Here is a 17,640-nt window from a genome sequence, read left to right on the forward strand (position 1 = left end):
GGAATTAATGCATCCTATTTAATTTGTTCTTTATTGTTACGACTCAACAAAATAATAAAGAGGATAAAATAGGACGGAAACCTGTGCATTAATAGGCATTGCTATAATTGCAATTTACAACAATCAATTTGTTAGTTGTTTTCACCTTATCAATGCCTTAAAAATTAATTAGTAAATCTCGTTCAATTAGATGGTCAACAATATGACTCAATTTTTTTTTACTTTTTAAAATTTATTTCCGTTTAAAAGAAATTACACGTCATACTAATTTTAGTCAATTTAAATTAATTTATTTTAATAAGAGTTAAAATCAACAAATTATACAAAAAAAAGGATTAAAAAAATACAAAATCTAGCTGAATATTGATAAGAATTAGCTAAACTTGGATTTGATGCCTTGTCATCGAGTTAAATTGTTAGGTGCTATTTAATTATTTTGAGACATTAATATAAATAATAATAATAATAATCATAAAGATTTTGATTTTGAAATGTTATACTAGGACTAAGGTATAACAAAACAAAATTCCCATGTATTAAACCGAGAGCTAAATGTTTTGTTCTTTTTGTTTTTTTAATGCAAAGTGAATTTACGTTACATTCATAAAAAATGTACTCAAATCAATACGTGATCCTTATAACTTGTAAATAGTATTATTGATTAATTTATTTTTTAATTACATTTAATTTAATTGAGATACATATTATATATCAAAATTTTATTTGTTAAATGTTGAATATCGAGAGACCTAATCTTTATATGTAATTATTCTTCTAGCATACAGGTTATCTTTTGACATCATTTACTGTTTTTTTTTTCTTTGGAACAAAAGGAATTATAAAATTAGTACTGGCTCCTACAACATAGCTAAATACCAAAATGAAAGCTTAATTGTTATCATTTCGAATAATATGATCAATAATAATCATCTGCTTTTCTATGATTAACAAATGGTACAGCCGATGGTTGCCCGCTAGTCTTAAACAACCCTTTCTTCCGAGCAGAGCTCACGATCTTCTTCGGTGCACTAGGGAGAGGAGCGGATTGTTGCATGACCAGAACTGAGCCCGACGGTAAGAAATCCGCTGCTCCTAATGTTTCCCCGATGAGCCCTAACTCAGGGCAATTGCTCCAGTCTGATAGCCCTACTGTCAATGGAGACTGCATGCCATGTCCTCTACCTACTATGTACAAATCAAAATCATTGTAAGTTGAACGTATGATTGATACAATCTGGTCTCCGCTGTTTACTTGTTTCTCGATGTAAGAAATGGATTGATTATGCATTGTTCTGAACCTAAACTCGTTTATGTAATCATCATCAAGCAGCAGTTCCTTCTCTTTCTCAAACATGGCGGCGAATATCTCATCGTCGTCATCGTCATCATCACCACCACCGTCTCCTGCATCGCTCTCTGCAAACTCCACCACGTCTTTTGCAGGAATGAATCTCACTACAGTTAGCATTACGCCTGAAGTGCCTGCCATTCTCCACGCGTAAGCCAATGCCTCACGGTAATCAGGTCCTTGAAGAAAGAGCATAGCAATGCGACATTTCCTCTTACGATCATGTTGTGATCCTAGGGGAAGATAAGGCGGGGTTAGGCCACGATCCACAAGTATGCCAATGGAACAGGGCGCATTTGCCAGTAGATTGTCAGTCACTTGTTTATGCTGAAGGTTTTCGTCCGTCCATCCCCCATGGGCATTTGCTTGCTTGTGAAATGGGAGCAAAATCACAGTGACTCCCTTGTCTAGCGCGAAGTTGCTAACATCTTCATGCATGCTGGCGTAGGACGACACAGCTGTCAATGGCCGAACATAGACTGCATGGTTGTTGTTGTGGAAAGATTCGAAGGCACTGACAATTTGTTCAGCCTCAGCTTTTCCTCGACTAATTGGATTAATTTCGTTCCCAATCACATCGGTTGTCCTAGTCTTATCATGGAAAATTAGCATTGCAGAAGCTCGCCCTGTCAGCTCAACCAAATGGACAGCAAAGACGGTAATCGGGTACTTTCTCGTGGCATTTGAAATATGCAAGAGATTGATTAAGCCGGAAACGTTTTTGCTGGAATGAACGCATGCCAAGACTCGAAGCTCTGCCTCCACTTTACTCCTTTCTAAATTCCTACGGTAGTATTTCTTCGTGTACCTCGTGGACTTGTGAGTGAAACTGACTATCGGGCCAACCAAACCTGTCATGATCAATATGGAAAGAACCATCCAAGAAAAAGTTTGTTGGTCAAAACCCTTCACGTTTCGGCCTTCATTAAGAACAATGATGGCAAGGACGCCTTTGGTGTTCATAAGGACTCCAAGGGCCAAACTATCTCGAATTGGGCATTTTAAGTACAGGCAGACGAGAAGGGTGCTCACAACTTTGACAGAGGATGCCACGAGTATGACTATGATCACCAGATGAGAAGTATGTTCGACGGCCATGTGTGCAAAGTTGGTTCTCAGCCCTGTAATTAGGAAGACAGGCGGCAGCAGAATCCCCACCACGTATTCTTCAATTTTGTCCATGATCATGGTCCCGAGCTCTCCACTGGGTATCATCAGCCCGAACATGAAAGCTCCAAACATGGAATGTACGCCACAGATTTCTGTGAAAAACCCACAGAGGAGCACCCCTGATAGAATGTAACATACTTGTTTTTCGTTGTATCTGCTTTCCATTGACGATTCATTTCTTAATGCAATTCGTTTAACTGCCCACAAAATGAATGGACGCATCAAGAACCAAGATACTACGAGGAACAACATGGTTGGGATTACCGTATACAGTTTGCCACGCCCGTTAACTGCAGAGACTACTGCCACGAGAAGAATCCAAGAAGACAGGTCAGTCAGAACGGCTGAAGTCAAGGCCGTTTTTCCGAGATCCGTGTACATGAGCTTGAGGCTCGAAAGCATTCGAGCCAAGTCCGGAAAGCTTGTGACGGTAAGGGCAATGGCCCAGAACAAACCACCCTCCAAAGGACGACGCTGGTTTTCTTGCTCCTTCTGCAGCACCAAGTAATACAATCCCGCTCCTCCACACGCTGGTAAAACAATCCCAGCTATGGCAACGCTGCAGGCTGTTTTCCCCATTTTTCGGACTGGGGTTAAGTCCATCTCGAGACCCACTAGGAACATGTAAAAAGTGACGCCGAGGTTCCCCATTGTCTCCAGCAACAAAGCCCCCTCAAAAGGGTTGATGTTACTTGATACCCAGCCTATTATACCCAACGCACTTGGGCCTAACACAATGCCAGCCTACATTCATAGATGAACAAACAAATCAACTACATTTTTAAAAACAAAATCTAATGCTGGCCATCAAGGTTGAAATTGAATTGCATATACGTACAAGAATCTCAGAAACAAAGCGAGGTTGACGAATAGGTGTGAGGACGATGATGAAAGTACGAGTGAACAATATAACCATGCTCAACTGCAACATGAAGATAGGAAGAGATTTCAACAAGGGGTTCGTAACTTGCCAATCAGTGTTGGCAAAGGTCCTCTCCTCATTGTAACATACTTTGAATTCATTGTTCAAGCCGTTGACTATATTGTATTTGCCTCCGAATAGGTTACTCATCTTGGTTCACTTTCTTCCCCAAGTAATCCCCTGTCCAGCCAAGGTCGCGGCGGATAATCCACCCCTTCGCAGCACTTGCCTGGTAGCCAGCCTAGAAACGAGAAAATGCCAAGAGAAAGATCTTTGGAGAAAGAACATAGGCAGCCAAGCCAAGTCCAAGAAGGGACATCAAACGGCTATTTGTTGCAAAGGCAAACATGATTGTTGTGAGTTTTGCAACTAGAGCAAAATTTTGGAATGTAGGGTTATCCGCATTTTTATGAGAAAGCTTTGGTGACAGTCCGTCGTTTGCTCTTGGAATAACGGAATCTCTCCCTGCACCACGAATGTTAATAAATTAGCACTTTGGCGCGTAATTTATACTGTGAAATTACGCCCTTTCTTGGCGATCCAAGCGTATTGATCTCATGAACGAACATACCAAATCAAGAAAAATTGGTTCATGCGAATAAATATCCTTATAAAACCGTCACTAAGGTCACTTGGATTATCACGTGGTACGTAATTTTAACCGCGATTTCAGTGATTGGTTTTCAATGGCGTTCGCTACACCACATCCGAGAATTCAACCCTGTAACCATAGTCAAAGGATGGACTTCTCCATTCCTTCATTGGCCATGCGTTGACGACTTTCACTTAGCAATGCATTCACATTTCAATGTTCCTCTGATCATTTCAATGATTCTCAAAGTAAACAGAACATTACTTTACTTTTTATTATTATTTCTTGGCGATAATCAGTCGTTGACTTCGATATCCTTGGGTTTAGTTTTGTTTGTCTTATCCTTTTCTTTCACCGCAAAACCCATGTTCTTTCAGTTCCTTTATTCATTAGGTTCGATCAGTCATCCTCCCTCAGTTCATCCACCTGGAAAATAGTGATGGATATTGTTGGAGAGACTGTTCTCTCGACCTTTTTGGAGAATTTGTTCGAGAGGTTGCTGTCTCTAGAGTTCTTAAACTTTGTGCGAGGAGGAGAACTCCACGATTCACTGGAAAAGTTGAAGTTGACATTATCAGCTGTCGCTACAGTCGTTAACGATGCTGAGGAAAAGCAGTTCGAGAGACCCATCGTTGAAGCTTGGCTGAAGCTGCTAAAAAATGCAGTATATGATGCAGAGGATGTGTTGGATGAGATTGCAATCAAAGCTTTGGAGCAGCGGTTGAAACCAGAGCCTGAATTCAACGGGAAGGTATGGGATTTCTTCGCCAAATATCGTAAGGTAATTTCTGATACTCTTAGGAACTTTAAGGAAGGGACGGAATCCAAAATTATGAAGATTATTGATTCATTGGAATACCTTGTGAAACAAAAAGATGTTCTGGGTTTGAGAGATGTTGCTCAAGAGAGCTCGTCCCGGGTTAGGAAAAGGCCTGAGACAACTTCCTTGCTGAATGAAGTTTGTGTTTACGGTAGAGACAATGATAGAGAGAAGATCATTCAATTGTTATTGTCTGATGAAGCTGATGTTGTTACCCAATTTTCTGTAATACCCATCATTGGTATGGCTGGTGTTGGCAAGACGACTCTAGCTCAAGCTATATACAATGATAAAAGAGTGGAGGATTATTTCGACCTGAAAAGTTGGGTTTATGTCTCTGATCAATTTGATATGAAACATATAACCAAAACAATAATTGGGTCATTCAGCCAGGAAATTCCCACATCTGATGACTTGAACAACCTTCAAGTAAATTTGCAGGAAAAATTGATAGGAAAAAGGTTTTTACTTGTTCTTGATGATGTATGGAATGAAGATTACAATCAATGGGTTAGTTTAAGGAAACCTTTAAGGGCTGGGGCAGAAGGTTCTAAGATTTTAATAACAACCCAAAATGCAGGCGTCTCATCAATCATGCGCACTGTCCCAGATCACATTCTTGGGCTGTTATCTGATGAAGATTGTTGGGAGTTGTTTAAGCAACATGCTGTTGACATCTGCACTAGTGTAAATCCCAAAATGGAAGCCATTGGTAGGGCAATTGTGAAGAAGTGCAAAGGCTTGCCCCTTGCTGCATCAACCATAGGAGGTCTTCTGCGCTCAAAGCTTAATGTTGATGAATGGTGTGAAATTTTAGATAGCGGAATGTGGTGTTTGTCAGATGATAGTGGTATTCTTCCTGCTTTAAAATTGAGCTATCATCATCTCCCTATTAATCTTAAGAGATGCTTCGCTTATTGCTCAATTTTCCCCAAAGACTATGAATTTAGGGAGGAGGAGCTCGTACTGCTGTGGATAGCAGAAGGCTTTGTGCCACAGTTGAAAGGTATAAGGATGGAGGACTTAGCTAGAAAGTACTTCCATGGCTTGCTTTCAAGATCACTTTTTCAACAACGCAGTCCTGACAAATTGGTTTATGTGATGCATGGTCTTGTACATGATCTAGCAAAAGCTGTTTCTGAAGGAATATGTTTTAGGTTGGAGGATATCTTTGAAGGTGGGAGCCAATATAAGATTCCCAAAAGTGCTCGCCACTTGTCATACATTCGTGATTACTATGAACCGTTGACAAAATTTGCGGTCTTTGATCCTGGTGAGATTTCATTGAGGACTTTCCTAGCATTGGGCGGTGGAAGAAAGTTTAGCCATATGCCTGGGAAGGTCCTGCTTGAACTGCTACCAAAACTCAAGTATTTGCGGGTGTTATCTCTGAACAGTTATCAAATTACTGATCTACCTGAGTCAATTGGAAAATTAAAACACCTGCGGTATTTGGACATATCTTATACTTCAGTGAGAAGGCTGCCTGAATCAACCAGTACCCTTTACAACTTGCAAACACTGCTATTGGTAGGTTGTCATTCTCTAATTGAACTCCCCTTTGACATTGGAAACTTGATTAATCTAAAACATCTTGATATGAGTCAAAGCAGCTTGCGGAAGATGCCATTTGGAATTGGAAGATTGGTAAGCCTTCAAAGGTTATCTAGCTTTATTGTGGGAAAGCATGCTGAACCTGGAATAAGGGAGTTGAGGAACTTGGTGCACCTCCAAGGAAGTGTTTCCATCACAGGTTTGCAAAATGTGCTTGATGTTAGAGATGTTATTGAAGCCAATTTCGAGAATAAGCTGTTTCTCAGTGCCTTGGAATTGGAATGGAGTAAGGAAATCCATGTTTTGCAAAATGAAGAGTCTGCAGAGGAACTGATAAGCTTAATACTGTCAATGACAAAACTGAAAGAGCTGACCATCTGTTACTACCATGGAAAAAGGCTTCCAGCTCCACAGCATAACTGTCTGAAGACTCTAGTTTTAAGCAACTTGCTGGGATTGGTGGAGTGGCCATCCCTGGGGGTTGAAGAGGATGTCTTTTGTTCTCTTCGTCACCTTCAAATTCAGGCATGTCCTAAGCTAAGGAGAATCTCTCATCGTTTTGCTGCATTAGAGAAATTGATTATTGAAGGTTGTGAAGAGCTAGTTGCCCTTGACAGGCTTACATCAACAGGAAAATTGGAAAAGGGAATGCCCTTTTTTCCCAGCCTTCTTGAACTTTCCATTGAATGTTGTCCCACGTTGCTAAAATTACCCACCTGCCTTTTTTCCTTGAAGGAACTTAGAATAATTGGTTGCATGGAATTAAATATGCTGTCTACAGAAGAAGAGATGCCTCACCTCTACAAGCTTTCTATACAAGATTGCCCAGAGTTGAGAAAATTGCCTACTCTCCTTCCCTCCTTGGTTCAGCTTCATCTGCGTGGATGTCTACAGTTGTTTGCACTTCCAAGGTCTTCATTACTTAGCAACTTAAGACTGGAAGAGTGTGATGAGGTGCTGCTGAGAAATGTCTTTGGTCTCCATTCCCTTACATCTCTCTATATTTGCAAAATTCAGAGGCTCAGCTATTTGTCAGAATGTTTGCTGAAACAGTTAACATCACTCAAAGAATTAGAAATACACGCTTGTGATATGCTCGAGGTGTTATTCATGAGTGATGCTTGTTTGCAACATCTCGTTTCTTTACAAAAATTGCTGATTTTCAACTGTCCAAAACTGGAGGTATTGCCACACCAAATGCACAAACTCACAGCTCTCAACAAGTTGGAGATTTGGGCATGCCCGCGTCTTCAACCCTTAGCAGAAATGAAGTTCCCATCCAAGCTGCAAGATCTCTGGATTAGCAGTGAACTAGAGTCCCTGCCCTCTGGGATGATGCAGAGTGTGTCTCTTGAAAGATTAAGCATTTGGAATTCTCATTCTCTCACATCATTTCCTAGATGCAAGTTACCTGGCAGACTAAAAACTCTTTCCATCATGACATGCTCAAAACTGGAGTACTTACCTGGGGAAATGATGGAGTGTAACAATTCTCTTGAATCTTTGTCTATTGAGTCATGTGATTCCCTCTGTTCTCTTGGATTAAGAAACTTCACAGCAAGCACCGCCACAAAGCTTAGGGAACTGAAAATTATTGGTTGTGGGAATTTGAAGAGGTTCCCTGAGGACATTCACAATCTCACATCACTCTGTTTATTGACAGTCGTATCTTGTCCTCATCTCGTGTCATTCCCAGATGGGGGGTTCCCAACCACTAACCTGAGAAAAATTCATGTAAGCAAATGCTATGAACTGAAGTCTCTACCTGTTCATAATGTTACATCCCTTCAAGACTTGACTGTAAGAAGATGCCCCAATCTTAAGTCCTTCCCCGAAGGTGCACTGCCCACTAAACTTGAGCGTCTTGTGGTCGATAGTTGTGGGAATCTCAAGCCTATCTCAGAATGGGGTTTTGGCACGCTCAAAGCTCTTAAAAGTCTTGGGATTATTGGTGGATATGCTGATCAAGTTTTTTTTCCAGAAAGGATGCTTCCTTCGTCTCTTACTGCTCTTTCTATTAAGCACTTGCCAAAGCTCAAGGTTCTGGGACGGGCTCTCCAACATCTTAAGTCACTCAAATATCTGAGAATTGTAAGATGCCATGATCTCTCAGCCTTACCAGAAGAGAGCTTGCCAGTCAATCTTTGTTTCCTTCAAATAGTGGACTGCCCTCGAGTGAAGGAGCAATATGAAATGAAGAAGAACATAGGCTTGCATCAATACTCTCTGATCTCCTGTTTAAGCTGGGATGATGATTTCTGACAGTAGTTTGAACAAACTACATATGGATTTTACTGCTACTCTCTTTTGTAATTGGCAGAGACAGCCAATCAGGTACTTGTCTGTGAACTCCAACGTCAACTTAATCTCTCCTTTCTTTTTTAATGTCACTTTGATTGGTTTTCCTATGGACAGCAGGTGGTTTCTTGACAAAAGATGAAGCCTTGGTGAGACAACCAGTTCCCATGTTGACTCTTTCGACCATCTTAAAATCCCAACAGGCTTCTCTCAATCTAGATTGACTAGAGTCAGCTCTGGGTTTCCACAACCGTTGCTCATTGCCATAACTCTTTCTAGATTGCTTGTCGTCAAACCGGTCCTGACACCCTTACAAGGTATATTCAGCTGTAAACTTACAACCAGGTAATGTTGATTCTCTCTTCCCAGGAGAGCTCGTTTTAACCCATGTATCACACGCATTGGTCTGTAAACCATGCAAACAGAACATAAAATTGGACAGAACTTGGTTAGATTCTGTCTCTGTTCCCCCAAATCGAAGTGCTTGTTCTTCACGGGCCATCAGGAATAGCTTAGTCGATTGGATACATATACATATATAGCCCAAAAGCATAAATGGATATCACTTAGTTTGGTTTCATTCAGACAAATTCCAAGAACTAGACCACAAACATGTCTGAAAATTTTAAATGGGAGGGTAACTTTTGACAGATTATAAGTTAATTAATTAAGCTTTTCCTTTGCAGCATTTTTAAAAATTTTTGCAACCGAAACTAGCAGTAATCTATATTTTTGGTAATCAAATTCAACAATTATACTTCGTTAATAAAATCCAACTGTAGGTTAAATACTATTACTTGATAGCAGAATCATACGCTGTAGTCATACAATAATTTAGAAATTTTCTTATTAATCAACAAAAAAGAGATTGTAGCATCACACTAAGTCAAATCGACAACATAAGTAATCAAAAGTATTTTTTACACACAACAATTAACAATCATTCGTCAGCGTCATTAACGGAATCAAAGCTTGCAACTAGGGGCTAATTAAAAGGTCAAACACATTTATAATATTGGTCAAAACTGTAAACAGACTAGTTATTTATTTTGGGTATTGGTTGTTATTTATAAATTTTGATTATCATCTATGACCAGCTAAGCCTAAACTTCTTATATTTTTTTAATTTGATTTATTCTTTCTCGTAATTGGTTTGTCTTCTTCCTTTTTCTTATTTTTCTGGATAAACCCTTTCTTTTCTTTAATCAAAAAAAATTCTTTTCTCAAACACAATACATTATCCATTGATTAGTAGAATTTTTTTCATTAATCCGTAAAATATTTTACATTCAACAAAAAAAAAATCCGTTTTGTTTTATTTTATTTTTCCTTCCTTTCCTGCAAGTAAGGCCCGTATCTTCCAGGACCGAACAATGACCAAACCATCAAACCCAACCGAAGTTTGATGGATTCATTATGTTAAATCAGATCATGTCAAAGATCTCCTAAGTCCTAACACATACAGCTTGAAGCTGAGACAATGTCAAATTAAGAAACAGTCTTGTGATTGATTAAGGATAAACTTTGCAACTTTTCATGATAATTCAATCATTCAGATATCATCTCATCATTGGAATGTAGCAACCCATAATCATTCAGAACTCATTATCATCATTATCATGCTTATATATCAATCATTCGATCATACAGCATTTAATTTATTAACAGTGTAAAAGATTTAAACAATTCATGTGATAAAAAAAAAAGTTAAACATTGTTGTTATAATGAACAGGCACTCCTCATGAATTCTCATAATTAGTGTTCCTTCTCCATTGACTGTTAGAATGGTTTTTCATTTGCTTTGTTTTTGTCCTGGTCGATGAGTTCCAATGGGTCTCAAACAAAAAGAGCAAAGCCCATGCCTTGCAACAGCAAGTCTTTCAAGTTCAGCTGTATGTGGGAGTATAATTTTTTGTTATGGAATTCATTGAATCTACTAAGAGAAGAGGAGCTCACTGTTGTATTTCCATTGTTTATTTTTCTGTCTTTTTATGCTACATATCTCATGCAAAAATATGAATACACAAGTACCTAACCCAGAAGGTGAATCATATGATGGTCTCAATCAATCAATCAATCAATCAGATAACCTAAGTCTATATATATATATATATATATATGTATATATTATATGCTATTTTAATCACTGAAAATAAAAATGGTGGGACCTGAACAAATGTATCCGGAACAAAAACCAGCGGTCCGCCCAATCAATCAAATAAAAATTCTCTATCCCATTTGGAGCACGTTTGATTTATTGATATTGGATTATTTGTTAATGTTATTACGATTTATGAGAGTTTAGAGATTAATATATTTTATTTATAATATAAAATTAAATACGTGATTTAAAATTATCAAAAACTATTAATCAAAATACTGTGTGAAATTGAGAATTTTTATTCCGATCACAACCGTCAATTTGTCCATATAAGACGGTCAGTTTATAGTTGCCACCGCTTGATTATTTGGAAAGCTGGGCGTCATCCATCATGCTGGTACACCGTACCTTTCGCGGAAATCTGCTTTCTTTTCACATATCAAAGATCTAACAAATTTAATAATTAGGTAGAGTTTAAAGTATTATATTAGCATTTCCTCCTTTTTTATTTTCTTCTCTTTTTGCCAAGTAATGTATCCAATTAACATAATTAATCATCCATTGCAAAAATACGTAAAAATCATTATTTCAGTTTATTTTTATTTTACTGACGATTTTTAGATTAAATTAAAGATTTGTTCCATTCAGTAGTAAAGAACAAAATTATAACAATTTTGAAATTCTCTGGGAGCATGCAGTTGACGTGCATTAAAGAAAGTTTATGATGACATAATTGCGTGCTTTGAATGAGTAAGAAGGTTTGGGCTGTGTTTAAATTAGACTGAAATAATTGAGACTGAATTCATTTTTTTATATATATTTCCTTTATGTTTTTGTTTCTGCTGGTTTATGCTCAAACCAAGTTACATACACATGCAAATAAAGAGAACCGGCCATGATGACTGGCCATAGAGTCTTAGTATTCTACATTGCTACAACACTATTACTTCAGCATCCTTTGACCATATCCAGAGCTTTGGGTTCTTTGAGAGGGACAGGTTACTGTGGGATATATTCTATGCAAACCAGGAGGTGACCGCAGGATATCTCTATTCAGTTTTCGTTTCTTTTTCTATGCTTACTTCATTTGGAAAGTCACCATGCAGATCTTCCAAGGAAAATTACCTTGTACTTGTGAAAAGATATGCAATGGCTTTCTTTTTTCCACAGGAAGGGTCTTTCGAAAGCACAGTTTAGGCCATTGTTGCGAGACAGCTCGAGTGAGACTCAAGACATCTCTGTTACTTGTATGTCATTGCTTTGGCATAACCCGGAACAGCAATTTCTAGACTTTGATTGCAAGAATACAGTTGTTTTTGATACATCTGAAAATGGGACATAAAAGGAAAGATTCAGTGACTCCTTGAATCCTGATTTTATGCAGTGGTGGAACAGTTGGAAAAGGTTGGATTAATGGTGGGTGCCCTGCCCAATTGCCATTGTCTAGCATACAGAATGGGAGCTTCGCTGTTGCTCGCTGCCTTAATTTGCAACCAGGAAAGGGGAATCCCTGGCTACCTGTTTAGTCAAAATTATGCCACCAAAAGTGCTTCACCCGACACAGTGATCAGACATCAAGCACTGAGAATCTGAGAACCTGACTATCTTACTTAGAACAGTAGAAAAACCAAGCAGATAATGAGGATTTACTCGTCAAGAGGGAGAGATGAAGGATTACCAAACAATTTAGGGACTGACTGCATTCAGAGTTTCAACGTCTATGCTGTAAAGGATAACAAGCCAGCAACAGATCCCAAGGCAAAAAACACAAGAAATCTCAGGTCAAGCAATTGCATCTTGACAAGATCAGAAACGAATTCTCAAATCCCAACAACAGATCAACAGCAGCAAGATCAGCAGCAAATAACTCATACACTGTTTATATATTCACTATGCTGTTTAATGAGAAACTAAGTTTTCAACACCCAAATCATCTTTTCGTAACATGGTATCGGAGCAATCAATACTTACAAACTTAACAAGTTCTGCTTTACCTTCTTTAAAAAATTAATTTAGTGCACTTAAAAGAGTATAAAACGTATGATTAGCCCTTCTAACCTAGAGCACTAAGAACGAAAGCACCATGAGTTTTCAATTATGAACACCACCGAAGATATTGACTCTTAGGCTCCCTTACTGGATTCCATTTCTTAATTAAATGATTTTTATATTGACCCTGAATGGACGATGAACCATCCAAGAAGGCACCAGGATTTAGTCAACAAGCGAGCACAATTCGGTTGCCTAAACACACACCATGAAAACAAACAAGGAAACCTCGAGAGCCCAAGGTTAAAAGCCCAATCTTCCCAAAGCCTGGTCCCTGTTTTACCCCACGTTGTAAAAAAAAAAAAAGAACAAAAAAACACTATGCACGTAAAGCTCACCCCACTCTTTTCAGCAGCGCGTGCATGGGTTTAGGAACTGACAAGCAGGCGTGTGAGTTGCCTGTGTTGCTGGATCATGCCCACATGAGAGGACACCCAACTTTGGTCCCTCCGAACTGACGCAAACCCCCCGTCTCCACTCGCCTCCGACTGTGGTGTGGTTAACACTTCTTTTTTAACTGTGGATAAAAAAGAAGAAGGAAAGCATGAGGTACAAGACTTCAAAAATAAGGCTGAAAAGGCAAGAAATCTTGTAATGAGCAAAAATATGGATAAACTAATGATTAAGTTCCACCTAGTGGAGAACGAGTCAGACAAGAGGCTTCCTCAATTCACCAAGTTATTTACTAACACAAAACCACTCAAGTAATCAATATTTATATTTGATACAGTACATAACGTAATATTTATACACTATCAATAAATTAAATATTATCATCTGAAATTATTTATAATAACTGTTTCTCTAGTGACATTCGCCCTTGCAAATCCTGAAATCAGACCTTTTAAGCTAATTGTTCTTAATATTCTGTGATTAGATGATAATATATAAATACTGTATCTGAACATTTTTAATAATTTACTATTTAGAAACATGTAATGAGAAAAAGCCAGACTGTCCGAAAATATATACATGGTAACCAGACCGTTACCTTACCATAATTCGAAGCAGCAAAAGTAAATGGTCCCTGCAGATCTTGGCTTTGTTGCACAGCGTGGCCTCATTTTAAACGCTGGGTCATTGACTCTCTCTTTATTTTCCTACTAAATTGAATGAAGGAAACCAAATGAGATAAACCCATTTAGCTTTCTTACATGAAAACTCAGACCCAACATAAAGCACTCTGTCTCTCTCTCTCCTCTCGTTTTCTAACACTTAGAAGAAGAAGAAGAAGACAAAGCTTCTCCTTTGATTTCTTCATCAGATCTCCTCTTCGTTTTACAGCAACACCTGTTAATGTCCCCATCGAGAAACATTCTCTTTGTGCAAAGACATTCATAGTATTTAACTACATAGTTTGATAGATAGATATATAGAAATCGTACCATTACGAACACAGAGAATTAGAGGGAAAGCAGAGGTTTTTTTTTGGTTGATTTGGTTTTGTGTATTGTAAAACAAGGTGAAGTTTGGGAAGTAAATGAGGTGTAAGAAACATCTTACCGACCTAAGTAGCAGCGTCGGCGTCTGCGCCACTTGTCTACGGGAGCGTCTTCTCGGGCTCATAGCCGCCCAGGCTCAGGCACAGGCTCAAGCCCAACAGGCTCAATTAGCGCGAGCTGCAGTTGCTGCTGTTGAGGATCGTCGGAAACCTGACCCGCCCCCGCTGATTTTCCCTCGGTCCGTTTCTCCTTACGTCAGTCGACGGAAATCTGACGACAACAGCGCCACGTGGATCCACCACCAGCGGTTCTACAGCACTCCTCAGGTGGGACCCACCTATAGCACCACAACCACCACCGATTTTGTAGCCGCCAGATCTTTCAAAAAGAAGAACAGGTTCTCGCTTTTTTCGAATCTGTTCAGGTCGAGATCCGAGAAATTCAACTCGGATCCCGGGGTTCATTATCATCGGGACTCGTGCGATGAGCCGTCCTCGTCATCCTCATCCCCGTCTTGGTTCTCGGCAATCTTCGCTGATCGTCGAAAAAAGCAGCAATCTTCGAGGAGATCACATGTCGATGAATTGGGCCAATTTCGCCCGGTAGATCGGAGATCATGTAAAATCATAGATCGGGGAATGTCGCCAGCGATCGAAGCGGATTCGGGAGACGAGTACGACCGATCTCCGTCTGGAAGCTCGCCGGAAGCCTCGCCACGGTGGAAGATGACGCCGACGGCAGCAAGGAGATCAAGGACAGGGCCGAGGAACGTGTCGGGATTAGCGTTTTGCTTAAGCCCCCTCGTGAGGGCGAGTCCGAACCGGCACTGGAACCAGAAGGGCGGATTGCCGCCTGACATGTCGTTTACCAGCGAAGGTAGGCCCCCGATGAAGCCCCACCTCGCCACCGCCGCGGGCTTTTGCGCGAACAGGTCCAGGAAGCTCGCTGACTTCGGCCGAGTCAAGCCTAACCGCTAGAGTGCGCGGTAACCGTTGACATTTGACAACAGTGATTGTGAAGATACTACTAGTATTTATCAAAATTACGGTTTTGCCATTTCTTTCTCTGCATGTTTTACTCTCTGTGATTCGTAAATTACTATTATTGTTTTTCTTGTGTAAAATGAGAGGAAAAAACTGTTGCTTCCCATATACAAAACATTTGTTACTAGTATTACCCAAAAAAAAAACGGAATTAATTTTTTGTTACTGTACAATGTCGAACCTAACATTTCTAAAGCCAGGTGTTTATAGTAGTATCTTTTTCAGTTTTGTCAATATTTTTTATTTTTATTCCTATTTTTATTATTAAATAAATTAATCCTTGAGAGATATTTTTTATTTATTTAGGTGAGTCAAATGGGAGGGAGCTATCATTACATTGAAAGAAAAATATAAATGTATTTGGATATAGTTGTTCAATTTTCCATCATTATGGAGTAAAAAAAGGGTGCTGACAGTACTATGCAAGTCTCTCTCTATATATATATATATATATATATATATATATTTGTGGAGAGATTTGAATTGACTTGGGAATTGAATTAATTGGTTGGATATTAAAATTTTAAAAATTAAATTAATTGGATTTTTATATAAAAATTAGTCAAAATCAATTTATTTTGATTGATTTAGTCGATAATTTCGATTTAAATTAGAGCTATTTAGGGTTATATTTAGGAAGATTATTTTTTGATTTATTTCATTGTAAATTTTAGACTTTCGAAAATAGATCAAAATAATTGAATAAATTGTTTTTCTTAGCTGATTAATATTGAAATCGAAAAAACTAATCTATCGATTTTGATTAATTACGATTTATTCGAGCAAATCAAACGGTGGTCGAGAGGCCGATCGAGTGGAGGTGGTGGGTCCACGAGGACAAACATCAATGAGGTGGCATAAAAGCAAGGTAGTTGATGGTGGGGCCTAGGAAACATTTAAAAAAGAAGGAGAAGAGGAAAAAGAAAAGAAATGGAGTAGGCAACGGGGCTATCTTAATGGCGGAGACTGGAAGAAATAAAAGAGGGAGGGCTGAGGCTTCGGCCACACATAGGAATTAATAAGAGTGAGAAAGTGCTTGACATATGACGGGGCAAATGCGAGTGTCAGTGGCGCATCACCCATCACCTCTTTCGTCCATGCCTCTGGTCGCTGCACTAACCCAACAGCATATTCGTAAATTTAACCGATTAATTGAATTTTTTTAAAAAAATTAAAATTAATCAAATTATGTCAAAATAAAAACTAAAATAGATTTATATCCATCGATTTGATCGATTCTATTATTTATATTCTAAATAAGATTAATATTTTGATTGATTTGATTATAAATTATGAATCATTAAAAATTAATTAAAATAATCTAATAAATCGTTCATCGATTGGATCGATTACTTCGATTTAAACCGAAATGGATTCGATTCGAACCTTTTAACTTGGCCAACAAGGTCTTATTTATGGGGCATGTTAGTGGGACCAGAGGTTAATCAGTGGAACCCTATGGGTTCGATCAGATTAATCCAGCATAGCCTATTTAACGGTCAGAAAAAGTGGGTCAAACGTGATCTAGGAAAAGGGGGATGCTCCCAACCTTGCCGAATTCTCTCTCTTTGGCCTGGTCCCTGCATTGTTGTGATTCCCTAGAGAATACCAATTTAGTACGGTTCCCATGTCCTTTTTTGGCCTTTCCACCGTCTGATTTGTTTACTTTTCCCAGCATTTTTGTTTTGATTTAAAGGCCATGCGATGCTCTTTTTCTTCTTTGTTTTTTTTTTTTGCCCTTCCTCATTTTCTCTCCCTCCAAACACTGTTGGCACTGAAATTCAAAACACTGGGTCCTTGAATTTTTCGAAGCAAAACTTTAGATGGAGAAGAAGAAGGGATGAAAAGAGGGTTGTTCAATTTTATGGTTGAAAATTTTAATGGAAATTTCTAACCTAAAACAAAAGAGAGAGGAATATGGATGGTGTTATTAATATTGTCTGACCTTTTCCATGTGCTATATTCAATTTGGGGTCTCTTGAAATTTTCCATCCAAATTAAATGCCAAACAGAAAAAAAATTAAACAGCTGACTTCTTTTTTTCTATCTTATAATTTTTGTCTTCTCCCCATAAAATCTATCATTTTCTCTTACTATTATTTTGGGTTCACATAAAATTTCATCCGACCTAATATTAGGGTCGAGCAAACTCACTCCGAATCAAAAAAATCGATTCAATCGAAGTGAGTTCGATTTTTTTTTATTCAATTAAAACAGTTTTTGGAGTATTTGATGTACAATATTCGGAACATTTGACTTTTTAACACCGAACCAATCCTTTACATAACCCTATATACTAT

General features: G+C 38.6%; 2 protein-coding genes and 1 pseudogene across 4 annotated transcripts; 2 read left to right on the plus strand and 1 right to left on the minus strand.

Annotated features, from left to right (window-relative positions):
• Nucleotides 1-916: 916 nt before the first annotated feature.
• LOC110414550 (cation/H(+) antiporter 15 pseudogene) lies at nt 917-3,748 on the minus strand (annotated as a pseudogene). Its single transcript, XR_016351043.1, has 2 exons — nt 3,357-3,748; nt 917-3,262 (listed from the first exon to the last, which is right to left on the minus strand). The product of XR_016351043.1 is annotated as a cation/H(+) antiporter 15 pseudogene (transcript).
• Nucleotides 3,749-4,239: 491 nt separating this feature from the next.
• Nucleotides 4,240-9,203, plus strand: LOC110414546 (putative disease resistance RPP13-like protein 1). 2 transcript variants are annotated; one of them, XM_021425816.2, is made up of 2 exons: nt 4,240-8,740; nt 8,822-9,203. In XM_021425816.2, the coding sequence occupies exon 1, from the start codon at nt 4,472-4,474 to the stop codon at nt 8,666-8,668; it is 4,197 nt and encodes a 1,398-aa protein (XP_021281491.1). In that variant the 5' UTR covers nt 4,240-4,471; the 3' UTR covers nt 8,669-8,740; nt 8,822-9,203. The 2 variants fall into 2 exon arrangements, with proteins under 2 accessions (XP_021281491.1, XP_021281490.1); XM_021425815.2 differs by having other exon boundaries at nt 8,825-9,203.
• Nucleotides 9,204-13,964: 4,761 nt separating this feature from the next.
• On the plus strand, nt 13,965-15,505 carry LOC110414467 (uncharacterized). Its single transcript, XM_021425671.1, has one exon. It carries the CDS (start codon nt 14,336-14,338, stop codon nt 15,272-15,274), a length of 939 nt encoding a protein of 312 aa, XP_021281346.1. The 5' UTR covers nt 13,965-14,335; the 3' UTR covers nt 15,275-15,505.
• The last annotated feature ends 2,135 nt before the right edge of the window (nt 15,506-17,640 follow it).

Source organism: Theobroma umbraticum, unplaced genomic scaffold, assembly GCF_002168275.2.
Source record: "Theobroma umbraticum cultivar Fairchild unplaced genomic scaffold, ASM216827v3 scaffold_4.1, whole genome shotgun sequence".
Taxonomy (NCBI): Eukaryota; Viridiplantae; Streptophyta; class Magnoliopsida; order Malvales; family Malvaceae; genus Theobroma; species Theobroma umbraticum.